Source organism: Leiobunum rupestre, chromosome 4, assembly GCF_980474605.1.
Source record: "Leiobunum rupestre chromosome 4, qqLeiRupe1.1.hap1, whole genome shotgun sequence".
NCBI lineage: Eukaryota > Metazoa > Arthropoda > Arachnida > Opiliones > Sclerosomatidae > Leiobunum > Leiobunum rupestre.
Genome location: NC_143387.1, coordinates 54,263,382 through 54,284,049, shown reverse-complemented (window position 1 = coordinate 54,284,049; position 20,668 = coordinate 54,263,382). Strand labels below are relative to the sequence as shown.

Below are 20,668 nucleotides of genomic sequence, written 5' to 3'. Positions count from 1 at the left end.
TAAATCTTAGTCTTATACACCAAAAGGCTACGTTTTCCAGCAACTTCAGTTATATATAGTCTTTCCGCAGCATCACGAACCTCCTTCGTTACAGTGACGCTCCATTGTTGTTCTGATGCCGAAGCTCCCCTCTTGGTACCCTTTCCATATATTCTATCCAACTGGTCTACTCTCTTCTAATTCCAGCCTGTCGGAGGTTTCTGAACACAATACCAGGAAGCATGTTGGCCGGCAGTAGTAGAAGGCGTCCTAAATACTTTAATTTGCTTAGCGCTTCACGATCCCTCATTGTGCTCCAACGCATTTCTCCCTGAACAGCAGCATTAGCCGAAAAGGGTCCCGCCGATAAGGCACTACGACCCGCTTCTCTTTGGGCATAATTCAAGGCCTTTAGATGTCGCGAAAAAAGTTTTGATAATATCGAATTGTTATTTCAGATGGCGTTTTTTACTGAATTTATCTAAAAACTGCTAGTTTTTGTTTGTATGTTTATTGTTAGGCTTAGCCTATTCGCCGGGGGTTTAGTTAATTTTATACGTCTATGGTTCTGTCGGTAGAAAAAATGTGTACTTTATCGAAATACAAGAAATTAATTCTAAACATTTTCAGGGTATGGGTCTTTATAAAAACTTAAGCAACGGTAGAGCTAGAGTTAATACGGAAAACGTAACGGCGCGTGAAAAGAAACGTGAATCAAGAAGGCCACGTCAAATCACGCGCGCACTTTTAAAATTTCAAATCCTTTTGAAACGTACAACGGATAAGACACAAAATGGTTGTCACACAGTTAATAATTATATCTTTTTTAGTGATTGGGGATAATAGCTGGAAGAGTTTTAATAATTTCGTGTTTTGCTCTTCTTTCCTCAATGATGATGGATTTACCGACGAACAATGGGGCAATATACTAAAGAGAATCAACCAATGGAGGTCCGATGTTAAGGCCACTAACCTGCACTGGGTTGGTAAGTATTGTAGCATTAACGAGTTAGATTAAGCCCAACAGTCAAACGTCAAGAAAGAATGACTAATTTGACTTAAACGTGAAACTTTAAGTGGGTCACGAAAATAAATGATATTAAATAATCCTTAAAGTGGAATATGATAAGGGCCTAATCTTACTTGATGGTATGGATAAAAAATATAAAAAAAAACGGAATCTTCTAGAACACGGTCTCGTCGAAGCTAAACAGGCTCAAACTTTCACGGAGAAATGCGAAAACGTGCCAAGAAATGATCAATTCCGAGCGGGATATTTTAACTCCTCGAAATTTGGATACACTTATTTCTACAGCTGGGATGACGAGCGACCAGATCTGTCCACGGACCCTCTGCAACGAGTGGACAATAAATTTAAGAACCACGATAGTTGCTACAATAGCACCAAGGACTGCCATTTTTTCACCACCGCTGTTTCGAGCATGACATTCTTTGTTGGCTGCAGCAGAAACAGCGCGTGCGTCGACAAGTCGTTCAAAGAAATCACCGTTTGTGGCTTTGGCTTCGGACGAAGTACGCCGTTTTATATAGAGGGACCACCGTGTACAGGATGTCTCGTTGAGCGTGGAACCTTTTGCCACAAAAACTTGTGCGTAAGCAAGTAAGTTGAGTAGTGAAGTCAAGGTTTGGGGTTCGATGTTTATAATAAATAAACGCGATATCTCCACTGATTAAAATAAGCAATGGGGGCTGTCGCGAATTTCCAAAAAGATCATACGAACTGACGCGATAATTTGCATCCCGTAGAGACAAATGTCGCAAGGAGAATCTGAACTGCACCTGCGAAGTTAAGTGCCAGAATTGCGGAGAATTGGATGAAACCGAGTGCCGGTGCAAATGCAAGTACGGCTACGACAACATTGACTGCTCAGAGACCTGCGAAGACAAAAATGGAAACTGCGCTACCCACGCCGGATACAAATACAAATTCGACAACCAGAATGTAGAAGTGACGGCATTCACGGGAAAAGAAGCCTGCGACACAAATGATATCTTTTGGGGACAAGAGTGCCGGAAATTTTGTGGGAAATGCCAAGACCCTAAACCGTACGACCTCCTTGATCCGCAAAGTTTGCCGTGTTGCGAAGGTACCGTCACGGACAATTATAATAAGCTATATATCTATCAAGACCTTTTGTGTCCTAATCTTTCGTATATTCCTCATAAGGCCAAACGTGTGGCGAGAAACAAAGACTGGATCTCAGAAATTGCACATGTACTCCAGTGGGAGACGATGGCTTCGACGATGAACAACGACGAAACCTTTACTATGAAATTAATCAGTGGCGGTCAGAGGTCATTCCAACCGCTGCCAACATGCACAAGATTTGTAAGTCCCTTCAATGAAACCAAAAAAAAATTATGGGGTGGCGGAGTATAAGTGGGGTGGCGGAGTGGTTAGCACTTTCACCTCGCAGTAAGAGGAGCTGGGTGAAAACTTGGAACAACTCCTTCTGCGTTGAGTTTGCAAGTTCTCTCCCCACTGGTTTAAGGGGTTTTTTCCCAAGTTCTTCGGTTCCCCCTTCCATAAAACTTGCTGAGGTTAAAGGTAATAGTTAATGTAGGGAGCCGTTGGCTCGCGTGGCATGCAGGGCTTGCCACCACCCTCCTAGGTGCCTTGGGTATTAGCCTAGCTGATTATCATTACTATTATTATTATTATTAACCTTATCCTTTAGACGAACACGAAATTGGACAAGCTGAATTCGAAGAAGCGAAAGGTTTCACGGATAAGTGCCAAATACCGAAGCGAGAAGAGCCAAACACGGACCAGGAAACTTGGTTCTTCAGCTGGACCACCAACTATACCGATTACGAACCACGGCCTTTGAAGCATTTCTACACTAAATTCGACTACTCCACCGAAACTTGCGACACTAGCGCCAAAGACTGCGAGTTCTTCAAAACTTTGATAACGGCGTCCACTTTGTGGGTCTCTTGCACCAGAAACAGCAACTGCAAGAACGAGACATTCACCGAAATCACCGTTTGCGCCGTCCGATACAGAAATACTTACATGAAACCCATTTACTTGTCGGGACCCCCGTGCTCACGATGTTTTCGGTCCGGTGAATTTTTTTGCCACAACAACCTGTGTACCACTAAGTAAGTTTTCGCAAGAGTTCGTCATTGGAACCAAAGAATGATTGTTCAAACGGTGTATTTATATTTTTTTAGCAAGTATTGCGATACCAACAATTTAAATTGCACGTGCGAGATCAAGTGTAAGAATGGCGGGACCTTGAACAATGGTACTTGCGCTTGCCTTTGTTTGTACGGATACAATCACGTTGATTGTTCCGAGCCGTGCAAAGACGTGGATCCCAAGTGCGCCACTAGTGGTCAGTATGTGAACTGCTCATTAGTCAAGTATAGAGATCTTCAATGCCGGAAACGATGCGAAACTTGCCAAGATGCGAAATCATTCAAGGTTAACTATCCACGCAAGAGAAGCTTATGCCCAGGTAAAGGTGTATTTTAGGGGGAAGTGACGGGATTATGTTCACGTACTAATTATTAATATAGTTTACAGTTATTATTCTAAATTAAAATTACCGTTACAAACATTTGAATTAGATTTAAGGTATTGTTTACTTGTTAAGTCAGTAAGTGACTTCTTAGTTTTCGATTAAATTTTCAGCTCACAACTTAAAAGTATTTTCCAAAATATTTTCTATTCTTACGTAGAAAGGAAACATTTTCAAACTTTTTAGTTTATCATGTATTATCTCGATTGATATTTAAAAATTGGTGTAATTTTTAAATTTCAAATTACTATGGAACATTCCTTGTGCAGTATAAAATTGAATCACCTTGAACCATGAAACGTTGGGTTTACGGATTTAGTTACAATTAGGTAGTTGTTGCTTGCTATATTATTAGTTCGAATAAATTTGATTCGACCAAATTTTACGAATTAGAAGCCAAGAAATTAAAGGTTCATGAATTCAGTGTTTGATAATAAAATAATCTGATTACTTTTATTGTTACTAAATAAAATAAATTCTGAATAGTATACAACGGTTCAATTATGCCACCGTCGGCTACGATATATGCTTGATCTCGTTTAACGACGGTCGCAAAAATATTAAATCATGATTAAATTTTTATCCTGATTGTTAGGATACCCTGTAACAAAGTGATCTGCCCCCCCCCCCCCCGGTAAATAGTCAATAGCCTATGGATTAATTATCTTGAAATAATTAGTATTATAAAGAATTGATCTATTTATATAGAGAAAATGTTGCATCATGAACCAGGGCAATCAACTAAAGGGGGGAGGGGAGGAAATGGAAAAGGAGGCGTTCTTATTTAACGCGTCTCTCAAGCGAATGTCCATCGCGTCAAGAGGACGTAATATTTAGGGAGCCAATAACACGCCGCCTGGAGTTGATTGACTTTTAAGGGGAGGGGCCAGGTTCTTATCCTAGAGCGGCAACGGAGCGAAGGTAAAAATCGACGGAATATAAACATTCTCTCTATATATAAATAGATCAATTCTTGTTATTATTAACTAAATTTCCCAAATATTTTGAAGACGCTATGGCCGTCGTCACTCTGGTAATTTGTTAGGGCTAGTTGACCAACTTCTGTTAACGCAAACGAAATATAGCGTGTTTTTTATATTTGGACTCAGTAAGCTTTCATTAAGCTCATATGTTTTTCGATAGATATCTATAACTATTAGTTATTGAGTGCTTATCTATCTTACTTCCCCATCAGGTATAGATTGCAGAGGATATTACAAACTCGACGTCAGAAATTGCACTTGCACTCCAATTGGAGGCGATGGCTTCATCCCAGAGCAACGACATAATCTAATCTTCGAAACTAATCAGTTGAGGTCAAGGGTCATTCCGACAGCCGCCAACATGCACAAGATTGGTTAGTCCCTTAAATCTCGTTAAACGCCTGTAACGAGACTATAGGTGAATACTCGCGAATAACCTATTTTTCAGAATCCAGCACTGCCAGAGCTTACGAAGCCAAGCAATTCACCGACAAGTGCCAAATTCCCAAACGAGAAGGAGAACCTAGAGTCTTCGGTGAAACCTGGTTGTTCAGCTGGACGTCCAAAATTCCCGATTACGAGCCTAATCCTTTGAAGCAATTCTACACCAAATTCAACTATTCCACCGAAACGTGCGACCCCAGAGCCAAAAACTGCGACCTCTTCAAAAATTTGATTTCGGATAATTTATTATGGATGGGCTGTGCCAGAAATAGCAAGTGCAAGAACGAAACTTTCATGGAAATTACCGTTTGCGTGATGGAATACGGAAACACCATGAAACCCGTTTATCTGGCGGGGCCGCCGTGCTCGCGCTGCTTTCAGAGACCAGATTTTTTTTGCCACAATAACTTGTGCACCTCCATGTAGGCTATCATCAGTCATTCATCATTGGAATAAAAGTTAGGCAATTAAAACGAAGCATTTTTAATTAACTTTAGGTGGGATTGCAATACTAACAATTTGAAATGTACTTGCGAGACGAAATGCAAGAACTGCGGGAGCTTAAACAGGGATAATTGCGAGTGCCTTTGTTTGTACGGATACGATCACGTCGACTGTTCCGAGCCTTGCCAAGACGTGTTCCCAAACTGCACCAGTCAAATGGCACACGGTTATTCTAAGTATGACGGTAATGACGACCAAATGTCGTATTGGACCGACATCGGAAAAAACGGATGCGGGTTAAATATTAAGTTCAGCAGACTGCAATGTCGGAAACTATGCGGACTTTGCGTAGACGCGAGACCATTGAACCAGGGGGATCGAAGAACAGGAATATGTTGTCCCCCAGGTAAAATACACCAAAAATAATTCAGGTTATTTAAGAAAAGCTAATTATCTTCCATTTAAGTACTTACAACAAACCTTTAGCTAGCGGAAGTCCTTCAGTTTCGATAGTCGGATTTTGTAGAAACGTAGCGTTTGAAAATCATTTGTTCGCAAACTCCCGCCACTTTACATAGCTGTAATATACCTTCTTCGATATACCGCGCTGCAACCAACACCACCCACAAGAGGAGGGCGCTGCCATCAACTCTTTCAATACCAATTGCATTGTATGTCTTTGATGTAAAGGGAGAGGACCGGCGCGTTCGTCCCGAACGCTGCAGTTTCCAGAGCCGTATTTTTGGGCGCTGGCGTCCCAGGCCCAGGGAGGATTAGGCACCCTCTCATCGCGTAAAATTCACGCTTTGATTCTGATTAAGAAGCTTGCTCTCTAAATGTGGAAAAGATCGCGATACCACGGGGCTCCAACAAAGCAGTCATTTACTCATCAATATTGCCCGGGCAGGCTACAGTTTAGAAACGCTACGACCAACACAGACCTAACAAATCTCGTTCGTGGCTCTAAGCTATTAAAGAAAGGTTTTCGTTGAACGAAACAAGCAGCACGTGCTAAAACCCATGTTATAGAAACAACCCAAATATCCAGAGCATCAAAGGATTTTATGATATATTTTAGCCAGTGGTAGATACGGAAAAAACTCAAGGGGGGGGGGGGCGCTATATCTTGAGCCATGGGTGTAATAACAAATCATGAAGTCACATGGCAGGGGCGCCCCCTCCCATTGCCATGAACCGCGCTTGGTGCTGGGCCGCCCGCGTCAAAGGGGGCGTCCCCCATATGTATCCGCCACTGATTTTAGCTCAGCTTAGCCTTGAAGGCATCAAAAAGCATCGCCACCATTTTTTATAAAGTCCCTTTTCCTGTACCAAAGATAACGTACACCTCATACCATAGATTCGAAATAACAGCCTCGCGGGTAGTTAATAGCGTTTACACACTTCTAGCCGGAACTCCGAAAAAACTAGCTTCGAAGTTACCATGTTAACCAACTTTGATGGCCATGAGAGCACTATGGTAGTGACCGATGGAGGCCGATTTTTCCGAGGTCAAGTGCCGGAAGTGTGTAAAAGCTTCGTTACAAAACCGTCAGTCAGAAAGCTCTCAGAATTCCAATCTAGGGCACGGAATTCTGTATCCTTAATTAAACCACCCTTTGTATCTTTCTAGAATTCAAGTGCGATGAAAACAAAACATTGGACAAAATCAATTGTAGGTGCCTTACAAATGGATTTTCCGAAGAGCAGTTCGCGAACCTATTAGTGGAAGTCAACACGTGGAGGTCGGAGAGCGGCGACATGAATGAGCCCGCCTCGAACCTGCATTGGGTCGGTAAGTATTGTACTAAACTCAAATCTTTCGCAATATAATGTGTGCAAAGTATTAAGAAATTTAATTATCTAGAATATGGTCCCGTGGAGACCAGACAGGCGGAAACTTTCACGAAGAAATGCGAAACAGTTCCGAGAAATAACCCTTTTCAGACCGGATATTTTAACCACACCACATTTGGGTACACCTGGTTCTACAGCTGGACAAGCAGACAACCGGACCTTTCACCCAACCCTCTAAAACGATTTGAGAGTCAAAAGAGCTTTGCGCTGGGAAGTTGCCAAAAAACAGATGAAAACTGCCACCTGTACGAGACCGCCCTCTCCGACAGCGTGTTCCATCTTGGATGCAGCAGAAACAGCTCGTGCGTTGGCAAGCCGTTCAAAGAAATCACCGTTTGTGCCTTTGGCTACGGACGTACAACACCATTTTACCTGGAGGGACCACCGTGCACCCGATGTCTCGCCGAGCGTGGCACTTTGTGCTACAAGAACTTGTGTGTTAGCGAGTAAGTTTTACAATGTACGACAAATAATAGTTATTCAGAAATAATCTACACGTGAGATAACCGCTGATTGAACTATGAACTTAGAATTGTCGCGAATTTCACAAAAAGGAATACGGACTGACGCTATAATTTGCAACCCGTAGAGACAAATGTCGCGAGGAGAATCTGAACTGCACCTGCGAAGTTAAGTGCCAGAATTGCGGAGAATTGAATGTAACCGAGTGCCGGTGCAAATGCAAGTACGGACACGACCACATTGATTGCTCAGAGACCTGCGAAGACAAAAATGACCAATGTACTACTCACACCGGATACCAATACAAATTAGACAACCAGAGTGTGGAAGTGACGGCATTCACGGGAAAAGAAGCTTGCAAATCAAATGAGATCTTTTGGGGACAAGAGTGCCGGAAATTTTGCGGAAAATGCCAAGAAACTAAACCGTATGACAGTGAAGATCCGCAAAGTATTCCGTGCTGCGAAGGTACCATCAAGCGCAATTATAATAAGCTATTTCTCTATCTAGACCTCTTGCGTTATAATCTTTCTTTTTTCCAATAGATACAACGTGCGGAGAGAAACAAAGACTTGACATCAGAAATTGCAGTTGCACTCCAGTGGGAGACGATGGCTTCGACACCGAACAACAACAAAACCTTTACTATGAAATTAATCAGTGGCGGTTAGCGGTCATTCCGACCGCTGCCAACATGCACAAGATTCGTAAGTCACTTTCATCGCCACTAAACTTATTCAGACGATGAACCTAAAAAAAATTGTCACCTTATTCTTTAGACCAAAACGAAGTTGGACAAGCTGAATTTGACGAAGCCAAAGGTTTCACGGACAAGTGCCAAATACCGAAGCGAGAAGAGCCAGACACGGACCAGGAAACGTGGTTCTTCAGCTGGACCACCAACTATACCGATTACGAACCACGGCCTTTGAAGCAATTCTACACCAAATTCAACTACTCCACCGAAACTTGCGACACCAGCGCCGTAAACTGCGACTTTTTCAAAACTTTGATTTCGGCGTCCACTTTGTGGGTCTCTTGCACCAGAAACAGCAAGTGCAAGAACGAGACTTTCACCGAAATCACCGTTTGCGCCGTCCGATACAGAAATACGTACCTGAAACCCATTTACATGTCAGGACCCCCGTGCACACGATGCTTTCGGCCCAACTCATTTTTTTGCCACAACAACCTGTGCACCACCAAGTAAGTTTTCGCCTGGGGTTCATCATTGGAATCAAAGAAAGTTAATTTAAACGACGTATTTTAATAAACTTTAGAGCTGATTGCGATACCAACAATCTAAAATGCACGTGCGAAACCAAGTGCAAGAATTGCGCGACCTTGAACAATGGTACTTGCGCTTGCCTTTGTTTGTACGGATACAATCACGTTGACTGTTCCGAGCCGTGCAAAGACGCCGATCCCAAGTGCTCGACTAATGCTCAGAATGTTAACTGCTCGTTGGTCAAGTATAAAGATCAACAATGTCGGAAAAAATGTGAAACGTGCCATGAAGCAAAATCGTTCAACGGAAGCGATCCGCGCACGAGAGTTTGTTGTCCCTCAGGTAAAAAACTCCAAAGCGAAATTTTGATTATTTAAGAAAATGAAATTATTTGAGATTTTAGTAGTTACAACAACTTTTAGCAAGATCTGTTCCGGCCTATGAATTACAAACTTAGAGATTTGTGATAATCATTTATTCGCGAACTAACGCCACTTGAACTATCTGTAAATTATTGTGACGCAAATTATACAGATTATATAAGATTTTAATGGAAATGGCTTTATAGCTTTTACGTGTCTTATATTTCATGGCCTGACACTTGGCTTGGCAACTATCTCCAATTATATGTTAACCCACCAAATTATAATACCTCAAAATATTCCCCATCAAAATTTTTCAAAACAAGGTCACAAATTTTATAACACCATAAATGAAAAATATCTAAAATAGCAATCGGGGTCTTTTTACGACCCTTTAACGACTTGACCATCGGCACGGTACTATTAAGATAAGAACTCAAAAGGGTGAAATACAATCAGGAAGAGGAGCACCGACATGACCTCCGACGGAGGGGAAACTACTTAGGGTAGCCCGCTTCCCGACCTCTGGGATCTGGGAACCCAATTGACCTTATCTGGGAATCGGATCACTTTGAGGAAAGTCTGATTAAAACAAATATTTAACTTATGAATATTATTAAGAAAATGAAAGACAAAAAATAAAATTTGGTTCCGTAGATAATTTTAACGAGGCATTATACCGTCTTCAAAATCTTGCGCTGTCGCCTTCAGTAAGAAATGAATTGTATGTCCTTCTAAGTGAAGCTTGGAAAGAGCGGGAGGGAGTCGCCACCGTCGTATTTATAGCCACTTGCGTCCCTGCCCGAAGGAACATTAGACAACCGCTCGTGGCATAAACTTAACGCGTGAAGAAATTAACAATTCTAAGTCTTTTCAAGAGGCTCACTTTCTAAAGGTCGAATTTTCGACGCTCTTGCGAAAAACATCGCGATACCACGGGGCTGCAACAAAGCAGTCATTTACTCATCAATATAGAAAAATTACAGCCAACTCAGACCTTACGAATCTCTTTCGTGGCTTCCTTGAAGCAAGGTCTTCATAGAACTAAATAAGCATGACGCGCTAAAAACCATGTCATTGAAACGACCCAAAAATCCTGGTCATTAGATGGAACTTATTATATATTCCAGCTCAGCCAGCCCTTGAAGGCATCGTAAAACCCAAATCTACCACGCATGATCTGAACTATTTTTAAAGATCGTCTCTTAGCCTGATCTACAAAATCATCAAATAAACAACCATTTGTATCTTTCTAGACTTCAAGTGCGAGGGAAATAAAACAGTCGACAGATACTATTGTAGGTGCCTTATAAATGGATTTACCGAAGAACAGTTCGCAAACCTTGCAATGGAAGTCAACACGTGGAGGTCGGAGAATGCCGACCCGAATCCGCCTGCCTCGAACCTGCATTGGGTCGGTAAGTATCGTACTAAACCCGGAAGGACTAATAATAAATAGAGAGGCTAAGAACATATCTAAACGCCAAGAGAGATAAATTGAATGCAACTTGTTGGATTTTATGGCAAGATCCATTTAAAATGACCCAAACCAGTACACGATGAGGGTAAACAACCAAATCTTCGTGATAAAAACTTTCAAGGAATAAAAAATGCCCTTTTTAACGCGTTTTATGAAAAGGGCCAAATATTTCGCAATATAATATGTACAAAGTATTTAAAAAATCCTAATTTTCTAGAATATGGTCCCGTGGAGACCACACAGGCGGAAACTTTCACGAAGAAATGCGAAACAGTTCCGATAAATAAGACTTTTGAGACGGGATATTTTAACCACTCCAAATTCGGGTACACCTGGTTCTACAGCTGGACCAGCATTGAACGGGACTTTTCACCGAACCCTCTGAGACGATTTGCGAGTCAAAAGAACTTTACGCTGGGAAGTTGCAAAAAGGAAGTAGAATTTTGCCACCTGTACGCGACTGCCCTCTCCGACAGCGTGTTCCATCTTGGATGCAGCAGAAACAGCTTTTGCGTTGGCAAGCCGTTCAAAGAAATCACCGTTTGTGCCTTTGGCTATGGACGTACAACACCATTTTACCTGGAGGGACCACCGTGCACCCGATGTCTCGCCGAGCGTGGCACTTTGTGCTACAAGAACTTGTGTGTTAGCGAGTAAGTTTTACAATGTACGACAAATAATAGTTATTCAGAAATAATCTACACGTGAGATAACCGCTGATTGAACTATGAACTTAGAATTGTCGCGAATTTCACAAAAAGGAATACGGACTGACGCTATAATTTGCAACCCGTAGAGACAAATGTCGCGAGGAGAATCTGAACTGCACTTGCGAAGTTAAGTGCCAGAATTGCGGAGAATTGAATGAAACCGAGTGCCGGTGCAAATGCAAGTACGGACACGACCACATTGACTGCTCAGAGACCTGCGAAGACAAAAATGACCAATGTACTACTCACACCGGATACAAATACAAATTAGACAACCAGAGTGTGGAAGTGACGGCATTCACGGGAAAAGAAGCTTGCAAATCAAATGAGATCTTTTGGGGACAAGAGTGCCGGAAATTTTGCGGAAAATGCCAAGAAACTAAACCGTATGACAGTGAAGATCCGCAAAGTATTCCGTGCTGCGAAGGTACCATCAAGCGCTATTATAATAAGCTCTTTCTCTATCTAGACCTCTTGCGTTCTAATCTTATTTTTTTTCCAATAGATAAAACGTGCGGAGAGAAACAAAGACTTGACATCAGAAATTGCAGTTGCACTCCAGTGGGAGACGATGGCTTCGACACCGAACAACAACAAAACCTTTACTATGAAATTAATCAGTGGCGGTTAGCGGTCATTCCGACCGCTGCCAACATGCACAAGATTCGTAAGTCACTTTCATCGCCACTAAACTTATTCAGACGATGAACCTAAAAAAAATTGTCACCTTATTCTTTAGACCAAAATGAAGTTGGACAAGCTGAATTTGACGAAGCCAAAAGTTTCACGGACAAGTGCCAAATACCGAAGCGAGAAGAGCCAGACATGGACCAGGAAACGTGGTTCTTCAGCTGGACCACCAACTATACCGATTACGAACCACGGCCTTTGAAGCAATTCTACACCAAATTCAACTACTCCACCGAAACTTGCGACACCAGCGCCGTAAACTGCGACTTTTTCAAAACTTTGATTTCGGCGTCCACTTTGTGGGTCTCTTGCACCAGAAACAGCAAGTGCAAGAACGAGACTTTCACCGAAATCACCGTTTGCGCCGTCCGATACAGAAATACGTACCTGAAACCCATTTACATGTCAGGACCACCGTGCACACGATGCTTTCGGCCCGACTCATTTTTTTGCCACAACAACCTGTGCACCACCAAGTAAGTTTTCACCTGGGGTTCATCATTGGAATCAAAGAAAGTTAATTTAAACGACGTATTTTAATAAACTTTAGAGCTGATTGCGATACCAACAATCTAAAATGCACGTGCGAAACCAAGTGCAAGAATTGCGCGACCTTGAACAATGGTACTTGCGCTTGCCTTTGTTTGTACGGATACAATCACGTTGACTGTTCCGAGCTGTGCAAAGATGCCGATCCCAAGTGTTCGACTAATGCTCAGAATGTTAACTGCTCGTTGGTCAAGTATAAAGATCAGCAATGTCGTAAAAAATGTGAAACGTGCCGAGAAGCAAAATCGTTCAACGGAAGCGATCCGCGCACGAGAGTTTGTTGTCCCGCAGGTAAAAAAACCACAAAGCGAAATTTTGATTAGTTAAGAAAATGAAATTATTTGACATTTAAGTAGTTACAACAACGTTTAGCAAGATCTGTTCTTGCCTATGAATTACAAACTTAGAGATTTGAGATAATCAACTGCCCATATCATTTATTCGCGAACTAACGCCACTTGAACTATCTGTAAATTATTGTCACGCAAATTTTACAGGGTTTTTCAAAAGCTTATGCAAAAACATTAAGGTTTGTGTTTGTGTGATAGGTAAAAAAGGACTTTGTAAACAAATCGAGGTAACCAGCGTAAAAAAGTAAACTGAAACAGTATTTATAGACCACGCTGCTTGGAGATGGCAGTGTCGTAAAACGGTTCCGACCGCGAGACGACTTGGATTCGCGCATACCTCGAACTAAGTTGAATGATCGCGCACTAACTTTATTTCGTTGAAGAAGAGTTCGTATTTAAATCAGGAAACTTTGTTGAACTATCACTCTCGGACCACGTCCGAAAACTCTATCCCTTTTTTTGCCTGATTTCCCGATTTCCCGGGTTTTGATGTCCCAGGACATCCGGGATCTTCGGGGTTACGTGTACGTACCCTGTAGACAACCCAATCGCTGACCCTGGGTGGAAGTACAAATATTTTTGTAATCATGATTCTTTATGACAATTAGTTCAAATTTACGATGGACACTACGAATATTTTGAAAGATTTTCAAGAAAATGGCTTTATAGCTGATATTTCATTCCCTGACACTTGACTTGGCAACTATCTCGAATTATATCTTAACGCACCAAATTATAATACCTCAAAAATATTCCCCACCAAAATTTTTCAAAACAAGGTCACAAATTTTATAACACCATAAACGAAAAATGTCTAAAATAGCAATCAGGGTCTTTTTACGACCCTTTAACGACTTGTCCATCGGTACGGTACTATTAAGATAAGAACTCAAAAGGGTGAAATACAATCAGGAAGAGGAGCACCGACATGACCTCCGACGGAGGGGAAACTACTTAGGGTAGCCCGCTTCCCGACCTCTGGGATCTGGGAACCCAATTGACCTTATCTGGGAATCGGATCACTTTGAGGAAAGTCTCATTAAAACAAATATTGAACTTATGAATATTATAAAAAAAATGAAAGACAAAAACTAATATTTGGTTCCGTAGATAATTTTAACGAGGCATTATACTGTCTTCAAAATCTTGCGCTGTCGCCTTCAGTAAGAAATGAATTGTATGTCCTTCTAAGTGAAGCTTGGAAAGAGCGGGAGGGAGTCGCCACCGCCGTATTTATAGCCACTTGCGTCCCTGCCCGAAGGAACATTAGACAACCTCTCGTGGCATAAAATTAACGCGTGAAGAAATTAACAATTGGAAGTCTTTTCAAGAGGCTCACTTTCTAAAGGTCGAATTTTTGACGCTCTTGCGTAAAACGTCGCGATACCACGGGACTGCAACAAAGCAGTCATTTACTCATCAATATTGCCCGTAGAAAAATTACGGCCGACTCACACCTTAGAAATCTCTTTCGTGGCTTCCTTAAAGCAAGGTCTTCAAAGAACTAAATAAGCATCACGCGCTAAAACCCATGTCATTGTCACCTATCTGGGCTAGGGGGACGCTGGCGTAGGGCACTATGATGATAGTCCTCCGGTGGTATGATCTCTGTTACTAGGTACACCGGGCTACAAATTCTGACACACTGTCATTGAAACGACCCAAACATCCTGGTCATTAGAGGGAACTTATTATATATTCCAGCTCAGCCAGCCCTTGAAGGCATCGTAAAACCCAAATCTACCACGCATGATCTGAACTATTTTTAAAGATCGTATCTTTACCTGTTCTACAAAATCATTAAATAAACAACCATTTGTATCTTTCTAGACTTCAAGTGTGATGGAAATAAAACAGTGGACAGATACTATTGTAGGTGCCTTATAAATGGATTTACCGAAGAACAGTTCGCGAACCTAGTAATGGAAGTCAACACGTGGAGGTCGGAGAACGCCGACCCGAATCCGCCCGCCTCGAACCTGCATTGGGTCGGTAAGTATCGTACTAAACCCGGAAGGACTAATAATAAATAGAGAGGTTAAGAACAAATCTCAAATGCCAAGAGAGATATATTGAATGCAACTTGCTGGATTTTATGGCAAGATCCATTTAAAATGACCAAATCTTCGTGATAAAATCTTTCACGCTATAAAAAATGCCCCTTTTAACGCGTTTTATGAAAAGGGCCAAATATTTCGCAATATAATGTGTACAAAGTATTTAAAAAAAATTAATTTTCTAGAATATGGTCCCGTGGAGACCAAACAGGCGGAAACTTTCACGAAGAAATGCGAAACAGTTCCGATAAATAAGCCTTTTGAGACGGGATATTTTAACCACTCCAAATTCGGGTACACCTGGTTCTACAGCTGGACCAGCATTGAACGGGACTTTTCACCGAACCCTCTGAGACGATTTGCGAGTCAAAAGAACTTTACGCTGGGAAGTTGCAAAAAGGAAGTAGAATTTTGCCACCTGTACGCGACTGCCCTCTCCGACAGCGTGTTCCATCTTGGATGCAGCAGAAACAGCTTTTGCGTTGGCAAGCCGTTCAAAGAAATCACCGTTTGTGCCTTTGGCTACGGACGTACAACACCATTTTACCTGGAGGGACCACCGTGCACCCGATGTCTCGCCGAGCGTGGCACTTTGTGCTACAAGAACTTGTGTGTTAGCGAGTAAGTTTTACAATGAACGACAGATAATAGTTATTCAGAAATAATCTACACGTGAGATAACCGCTGATTGAACTATGAACTTAGAATTGTCGCGAATTTCACAAAAAGGAATACGGACTGACGCTATAATTTGCAACCCGTAGAGACAAATGTCGCGAGGAGAATCTGAACTGCACCTGCGAAGTTAAGTGCCAGAATTGCGGAGAATTGAATGTAACCGAGTGCCGGTGCAAATGCAAGTACGGACACGACCACATTGACTGCTCAGAGACCTGCGAAGACAAAAATGACCAATGTACTACTCACACCGGATACCAATACAAATTAGACAACCAGAGTGTGGAAGTGACGGCATTCACGGGAAAAGAAGCTTGCAAATCAAATGAGATCTTTTGGGGACAAGAGTGCCGGAAATTTTGCGGAAAATGCCAAGAAACTAAACCGTATGACAGTGAAGATCCGCAAAGTATTCCGTGCTGCGAAGGTACCATCAAGCGCAGTTACAATAAGCTATTTATCTACCTAGACCTCTTGCGTTATAATCTTTCTTATTTTTCCATTAGATAAAACGTGCGGAGAGAAACAAAGACTAGACATCAGAAATTGCAGTTGCACTCCAGTGGGAGACGATGGCTTCGACACCGAACAACAACAAAACCTTTACTATGAAATAAATCAGTGGCGGTTAGCGGTCATTCCGACCGCTGCCAACATGCACAAGATTCGTAAGTCACTTTCATCGCCACTAAACTTATTCAGACGATGAACCTAAAAAAAATTGTCACGGGTAACCTTATTCTTTAGACCAAAATGAAGTTGGACAAGCTGAATTTGAAGAAGCCAAAGGTTTCACGGACAAGTGCCAAATACCGAAGCGAGAAGAGCCAGACACGGATCAGGAAACGTGGTTCTTCAGCTGGACCACCAACTATACCGATTACGAACCACGGCCTTTGAAGCAATTCTACACCAAATTCAACTACTCCACCGAAACTTGCGACACCAGCGCCGTAAACTGCGACTTTTTCAAAACTTTGATTTCGGCGTCCACTTTGTGGGTCTCTTGCACCAGAAACAGCAAGTGCAAGAACGAGACTTTCACCGAAATCACCGTTTGCGCCGTCCGATATAGAAATACGTACCTGAAACCCATTTACATGTCAGGACCACCGTGCACACGATGTTTTCGGCCCGACTCATTTTTTTGCCACAACAACCTGTGTACCACCAAGTAAGTTTTCGTCGGGGGTTCATCATTGGAATCAAAGAAAGTTAATTTAAACGACGTATTTTAATAAAAATTTAGAGCTGATTGCGATACCAACAATCTTAAATGCACATGCGAAACCAAGTGCAAGAATTGCGCGACCTTGAACAATGGTACTTGCGTTTGCCTTTGTTTGTACGGATACAATCACGTTGACTGTTCTGAGCCCTGTAAAGACGCCGATCCCAAGTGCTCGACTAATGCTCAGAATGTGAACTGCTTGTTGGTCAAGTATAAAGATCAGCAATGTCGGAAAAAATGTGAAACGTGCAAAGAAGCAAAATCGTTCAACGTGAGCGATCCGCGCACGAAAATGTGTTGTTCCGCAGGTACGAAATTGCAAAATGAAACGTAATACCAACAATGTATTTATTTATACCTAGGGAGAATGTCTATGTCGAGACGGTTTTTAGCCTTTCTCTCAATCTACCCGTTGGTCCCCCCAGTACGCTCCTCCGCTTAAAATAAACGAATAGTCCCGGTATTTCATTGGCTGCTTACAATTTTCGTCACCTAACGCGATGGAAATCAAACGCCGGTGCTGTTTTGTCTTTCCCCCCGCGCGATTGTCGCAACATAATCATTCTTCCTAAATATAAATAAATACATTCTTGGTAATACCACTAAGGTCCTAGTAATCAAGCGACTTTTAAAGGCATTAATTCAGTTGGCCGGGTTGCTACGCGAGCCAACGGCTCCCTACTCTTACTATTTCCCTTAAGGAAGGAAAAACCGATGAGCTCGAGGGAACATCCCTTTATCCAGTGGGGAGATAACTAGCAAACTTAGCGCGGCCTTTTGCGTATCTTGCAATATTGCTGTACCTGGCCAAGGGAGAATTCAGAGCCGGTCTTATCACTCTGTCTCTCTCACATACAGCCAAATACGTATAGTGATAATATCGATTCAGTGGTAGTGGATCTTATGACACTGCTCCCAGTTACCACAAAAGTGGTCTGTTTTCATTTTCAAACTAATTTTAAAATATTGACTGTTAATGGTCACGTAGCTTTTCATGGCGTAGATCCAACCTTCCGGATAAAAACCACAATATTCAGAATAATGAAATTTAAAGAAAAGTTAAAGGGGTGTTTTCTGTAGATTAACTTACTTTGTCTCGTAGATGCCAGATGTCCAAATGGCAGCTCCCTGAATGAGATCTGCAAGTGCGAGAACGAGTTTGGTTTCACCGACGCCGAATGGGAAGGCATTATGGACGCCCCAAATAATTGGAAATCTGGAGTTCAACCCACAGCGACTAACATGCACCGATTGGGTAAAAAACTCAGCTTTAACGAGACTTCGGGTCCAGTAATGTCGATCATTTCATTTCGTGAGCAGATCTTTCCAACCAACTAGCCAAAAAAGCCAAGAAGTGGGCAGACAGGTGCGATCAACCGCCGACACACGTGTCCACTAATAGTAACGAATACGCTTTCGTCCAAATAACGACGAATTATCTGGACAACTCGACGAGTCCGTTGAGCCTATTCTACAAGAAGTACAACTACTCAAGTGATACTTGCGAGAACTCCACGAAAGAGCAGTGCGAGTTCTTCAAATTGTTCATCGCCGACACCTCGAGAGAAGTAGGCTGCTCCAGAAACAGCGGCTGCTTGACCAAAGGCAAACCCTTCGCCGAGATCACCATCTGCGTCATCGGGCCCAAGAACGACCTCAAACCGCTTTACATCCCTGGAAAGCCTTGCACCAAATGCGTCAAGGAAGAAGGCACGTTTTGCCATCAGAACTTATGCGTTTCAAAGTGAGCGAAATAGGCTAGAAGCGAAAGAGCGCGAATAAAACGATTGGAAACCCCACAGGGAGAGATGCCGGAAGGAAAACCTGAAGTGCACCTGCGAACGACGCTGCGGCAACTGCTCCACGCCCGACGACGACACCTGCACTTGCGAATGTCTTTTCGGCAGCTACGCTCACCAATGCGACGAGCCTTGCCAAGACCGAATGGCCGACTGCCCGAATTTGTCCGGATACGGGATCAACTCGAGTGGAGCTTCGATAGAGCGAAAGGGGTCGGAGGCTTGCCAGATCGACGTCAAGTTCGCCACGAGGAAATGTCCCAAGTTCTGCAAAAAGTGCCAAAAGGCCCTCCCCCAATTCGATCCCCTCCAACCACTGAGTCGCAAATGCTGCCCTGGTGACGAAAATGTTTCTTCGGTCGCGAATCGCGAAACGGTTACTCATTCTTCAATTTTTTTTGCAGACTTCGTTTGCCAATCGAGGGAACAAATTACAGATTTGAATAATTGCGTATGTTTGGATCCCGAGCCCGGGCTGAAAGATGAGCCAGAGTTTAATCTCGACAACTATCCGCCCGACGGCTACTGCCACGGAAAGTCGAACTCAGTCAAAAACTTCGCCTTTTCAACAATATTTCAACTCATATTTACTTTCACCGTCATTTTAACCTTATTTTAAATATATATGTATTCGTGTCACCTTAAGATTCAAATAGTTAATGTTGTATCAGTTGTTCCGAATCTGTATTCCAAAACTAAATTTTTTAAATACACACGTTCTTAATCGTTTAATCTAAAAAATAAGAAGGTTTGTGATCATTAGTTTCGACGTCAGCCGGACGATTTAGCCCTCCCAACCTTCAAGGCCCTAGCCGAAAAGGAAAGGTTTTTTTTCTATCATCACATTAATTTGATTGTTTTTGAGAGAAGCGCTGGGGAGGATGACGATTTGGAAGAGGTTCGCGGCTGCGGGTCAAATATGACTGTCGAACGATGACCCGCCCAGATAGTGTTGAAGGCACCCGCCGCACCACGATTTTAACAAAGGGATGGCCATCATGTCGGGGAAACTAGCCTAGACTCACCGAGTAATCGCAAAAACGATGAAATTGCTATTGGAAGAAGCGGAAGGGTTTTGGTTAGATCACACTTTTTCTTGCCTATTATGGTTTTCGGTGGATTGGAATTTGGAGGCGTTCTTCATTGCCATTTTCCATTTTTTTGTTTTTATTTATAAACGCGCATTTGACGCGTAAAGTTTGCCCGATGCTCGTACTTGGAACTCGATGGCCGCCGACATCTCGGAGAGTGCCACCTAGAAGCAACAAACACAACACCCCACACAAGGAGAACGCAAACCGTCAAAAGTCGTGGATTTTCTTGTGTACGTTTTTCATTGGTTAAACGCTTTAGCGCCTGCTGCCGTCGGAAGGGGAAAATTCGGAAATTGTCTTCCCCCCCGCCCGTAAAACGTTCAGTGTAAAGGCTCGTGACGCTCGTCCAATGAAATTCGTACACAACCCTTCGTTAGCGTGTTTAAAGGCTAGCTGCGTTCTCCTTGTGTTTGTTGCTCCTAGGTGCCACTCAGTTTTCGATTCAGCAATTTCGTTTCTTAGTTTCGGAATTCCTTTTTGGCATTTTTTTTCTCAAAATTCTTTATTTTTCTCTCTATTATGTTTAATTTAATTATTTTTTATTTTTATTTTTATTTTTATTTTTATTTTTGTTTTTATTTTTGTTTTTATTTTTATTTTTGTTTTTATTTTTATTTTTATTTTATTTATTTAAACATGTTTGGTTGCGCTTTCAAATCTTTAGTCTAATTGATTTGATTTTACTGTCCTGGTAACCACCGACTCTGTGGTTGCCGGCAAAGTCTG

At 42.3% G+C, this 20,668-nt stretch overlaps 2 protein-coding genes across 4 annotated transcripts in view; one reads left to right on the top strand and one right to left on the bottom strand.

Annotated features, from left to right (window-relative positions):
• Window positions 1-20,668, bottom strand: part of LOC149948305 (pyrokinin-1 receptor-like) — a 148,461-nt gene that overhangs the window by 29,799 nt on the left and 97,994 nt on the right. The gene's annotated exons all lie outside the window — the stretch shown is intronic.
• LOC149948306 (uncharacterized) lies at window positions 729-19,561 on the top strand. The gene is made up of 31 exons (XM_090173291.1): window positions 729-965; window positions 1,168-1,600; window positions 1,747-2,087; window positions 2,168-2,329; window positions 2,679-3,105; window positions 3,178-3,464; window positions 4,723-4,884; window positions 4,959-5,376; window positions 5,452-5,804; window positions 7,029-7,190; window positions 7,263-7,698; window positions 7,842-8,182; window positions 8,260-8,421; window positions 8,494-8,920; window positions 8,995-9,284; window positions 10,561-10,722; window positions 11,002-11,437; window positions 11,581-11,921; window positions 12,000-12,161; window positions 12,234-12,660; window positions 12,735-13,024; window positions 14,914-15,075; window positions 15,326-15,761; window positions 15,905-16,245; window positions 16,325-16,486; window positions 16,566-16,992; window positions 17,068-17,357; window positions 18,152-18,304; window positions 18,370-18,793; window positions 18,852-19,186; window positions 19,253-19,561. The coding sequence occupies exons 1-31, from the start codon at window positions 773-775 to the stop codon at window positions 19,465-19,467; spliced, it is 9,357 nt and encodes a 3,118-aa protein (XP_090029417.1). The 5' UTR covers window positions 729-772; the 3' UTR covers window positions 19,468-19,561.

Coding starts and splice junctions, on each gene's coding strand:
- LOC149948306 (XM_090173291.1), top strand. CDS start 773: ATGGTTGTCACACAGTTAATAATTATATCTTTTTTAGTGATTGGGGAT. Junction 5,805..7,028: donor AGGAATATGTTGTCCCCCAG/GTAAAATACACC, acceptor GTATCTTTCTAG/AATTCAAGTGCGATGAAAAC. Junction 8,921..8,994: donor AACAACCTGTGCACCACCAA/GTAAGTTTTCGC, acceptor AATAAACTTTAG/AGCTGATTGCGATACCAACA.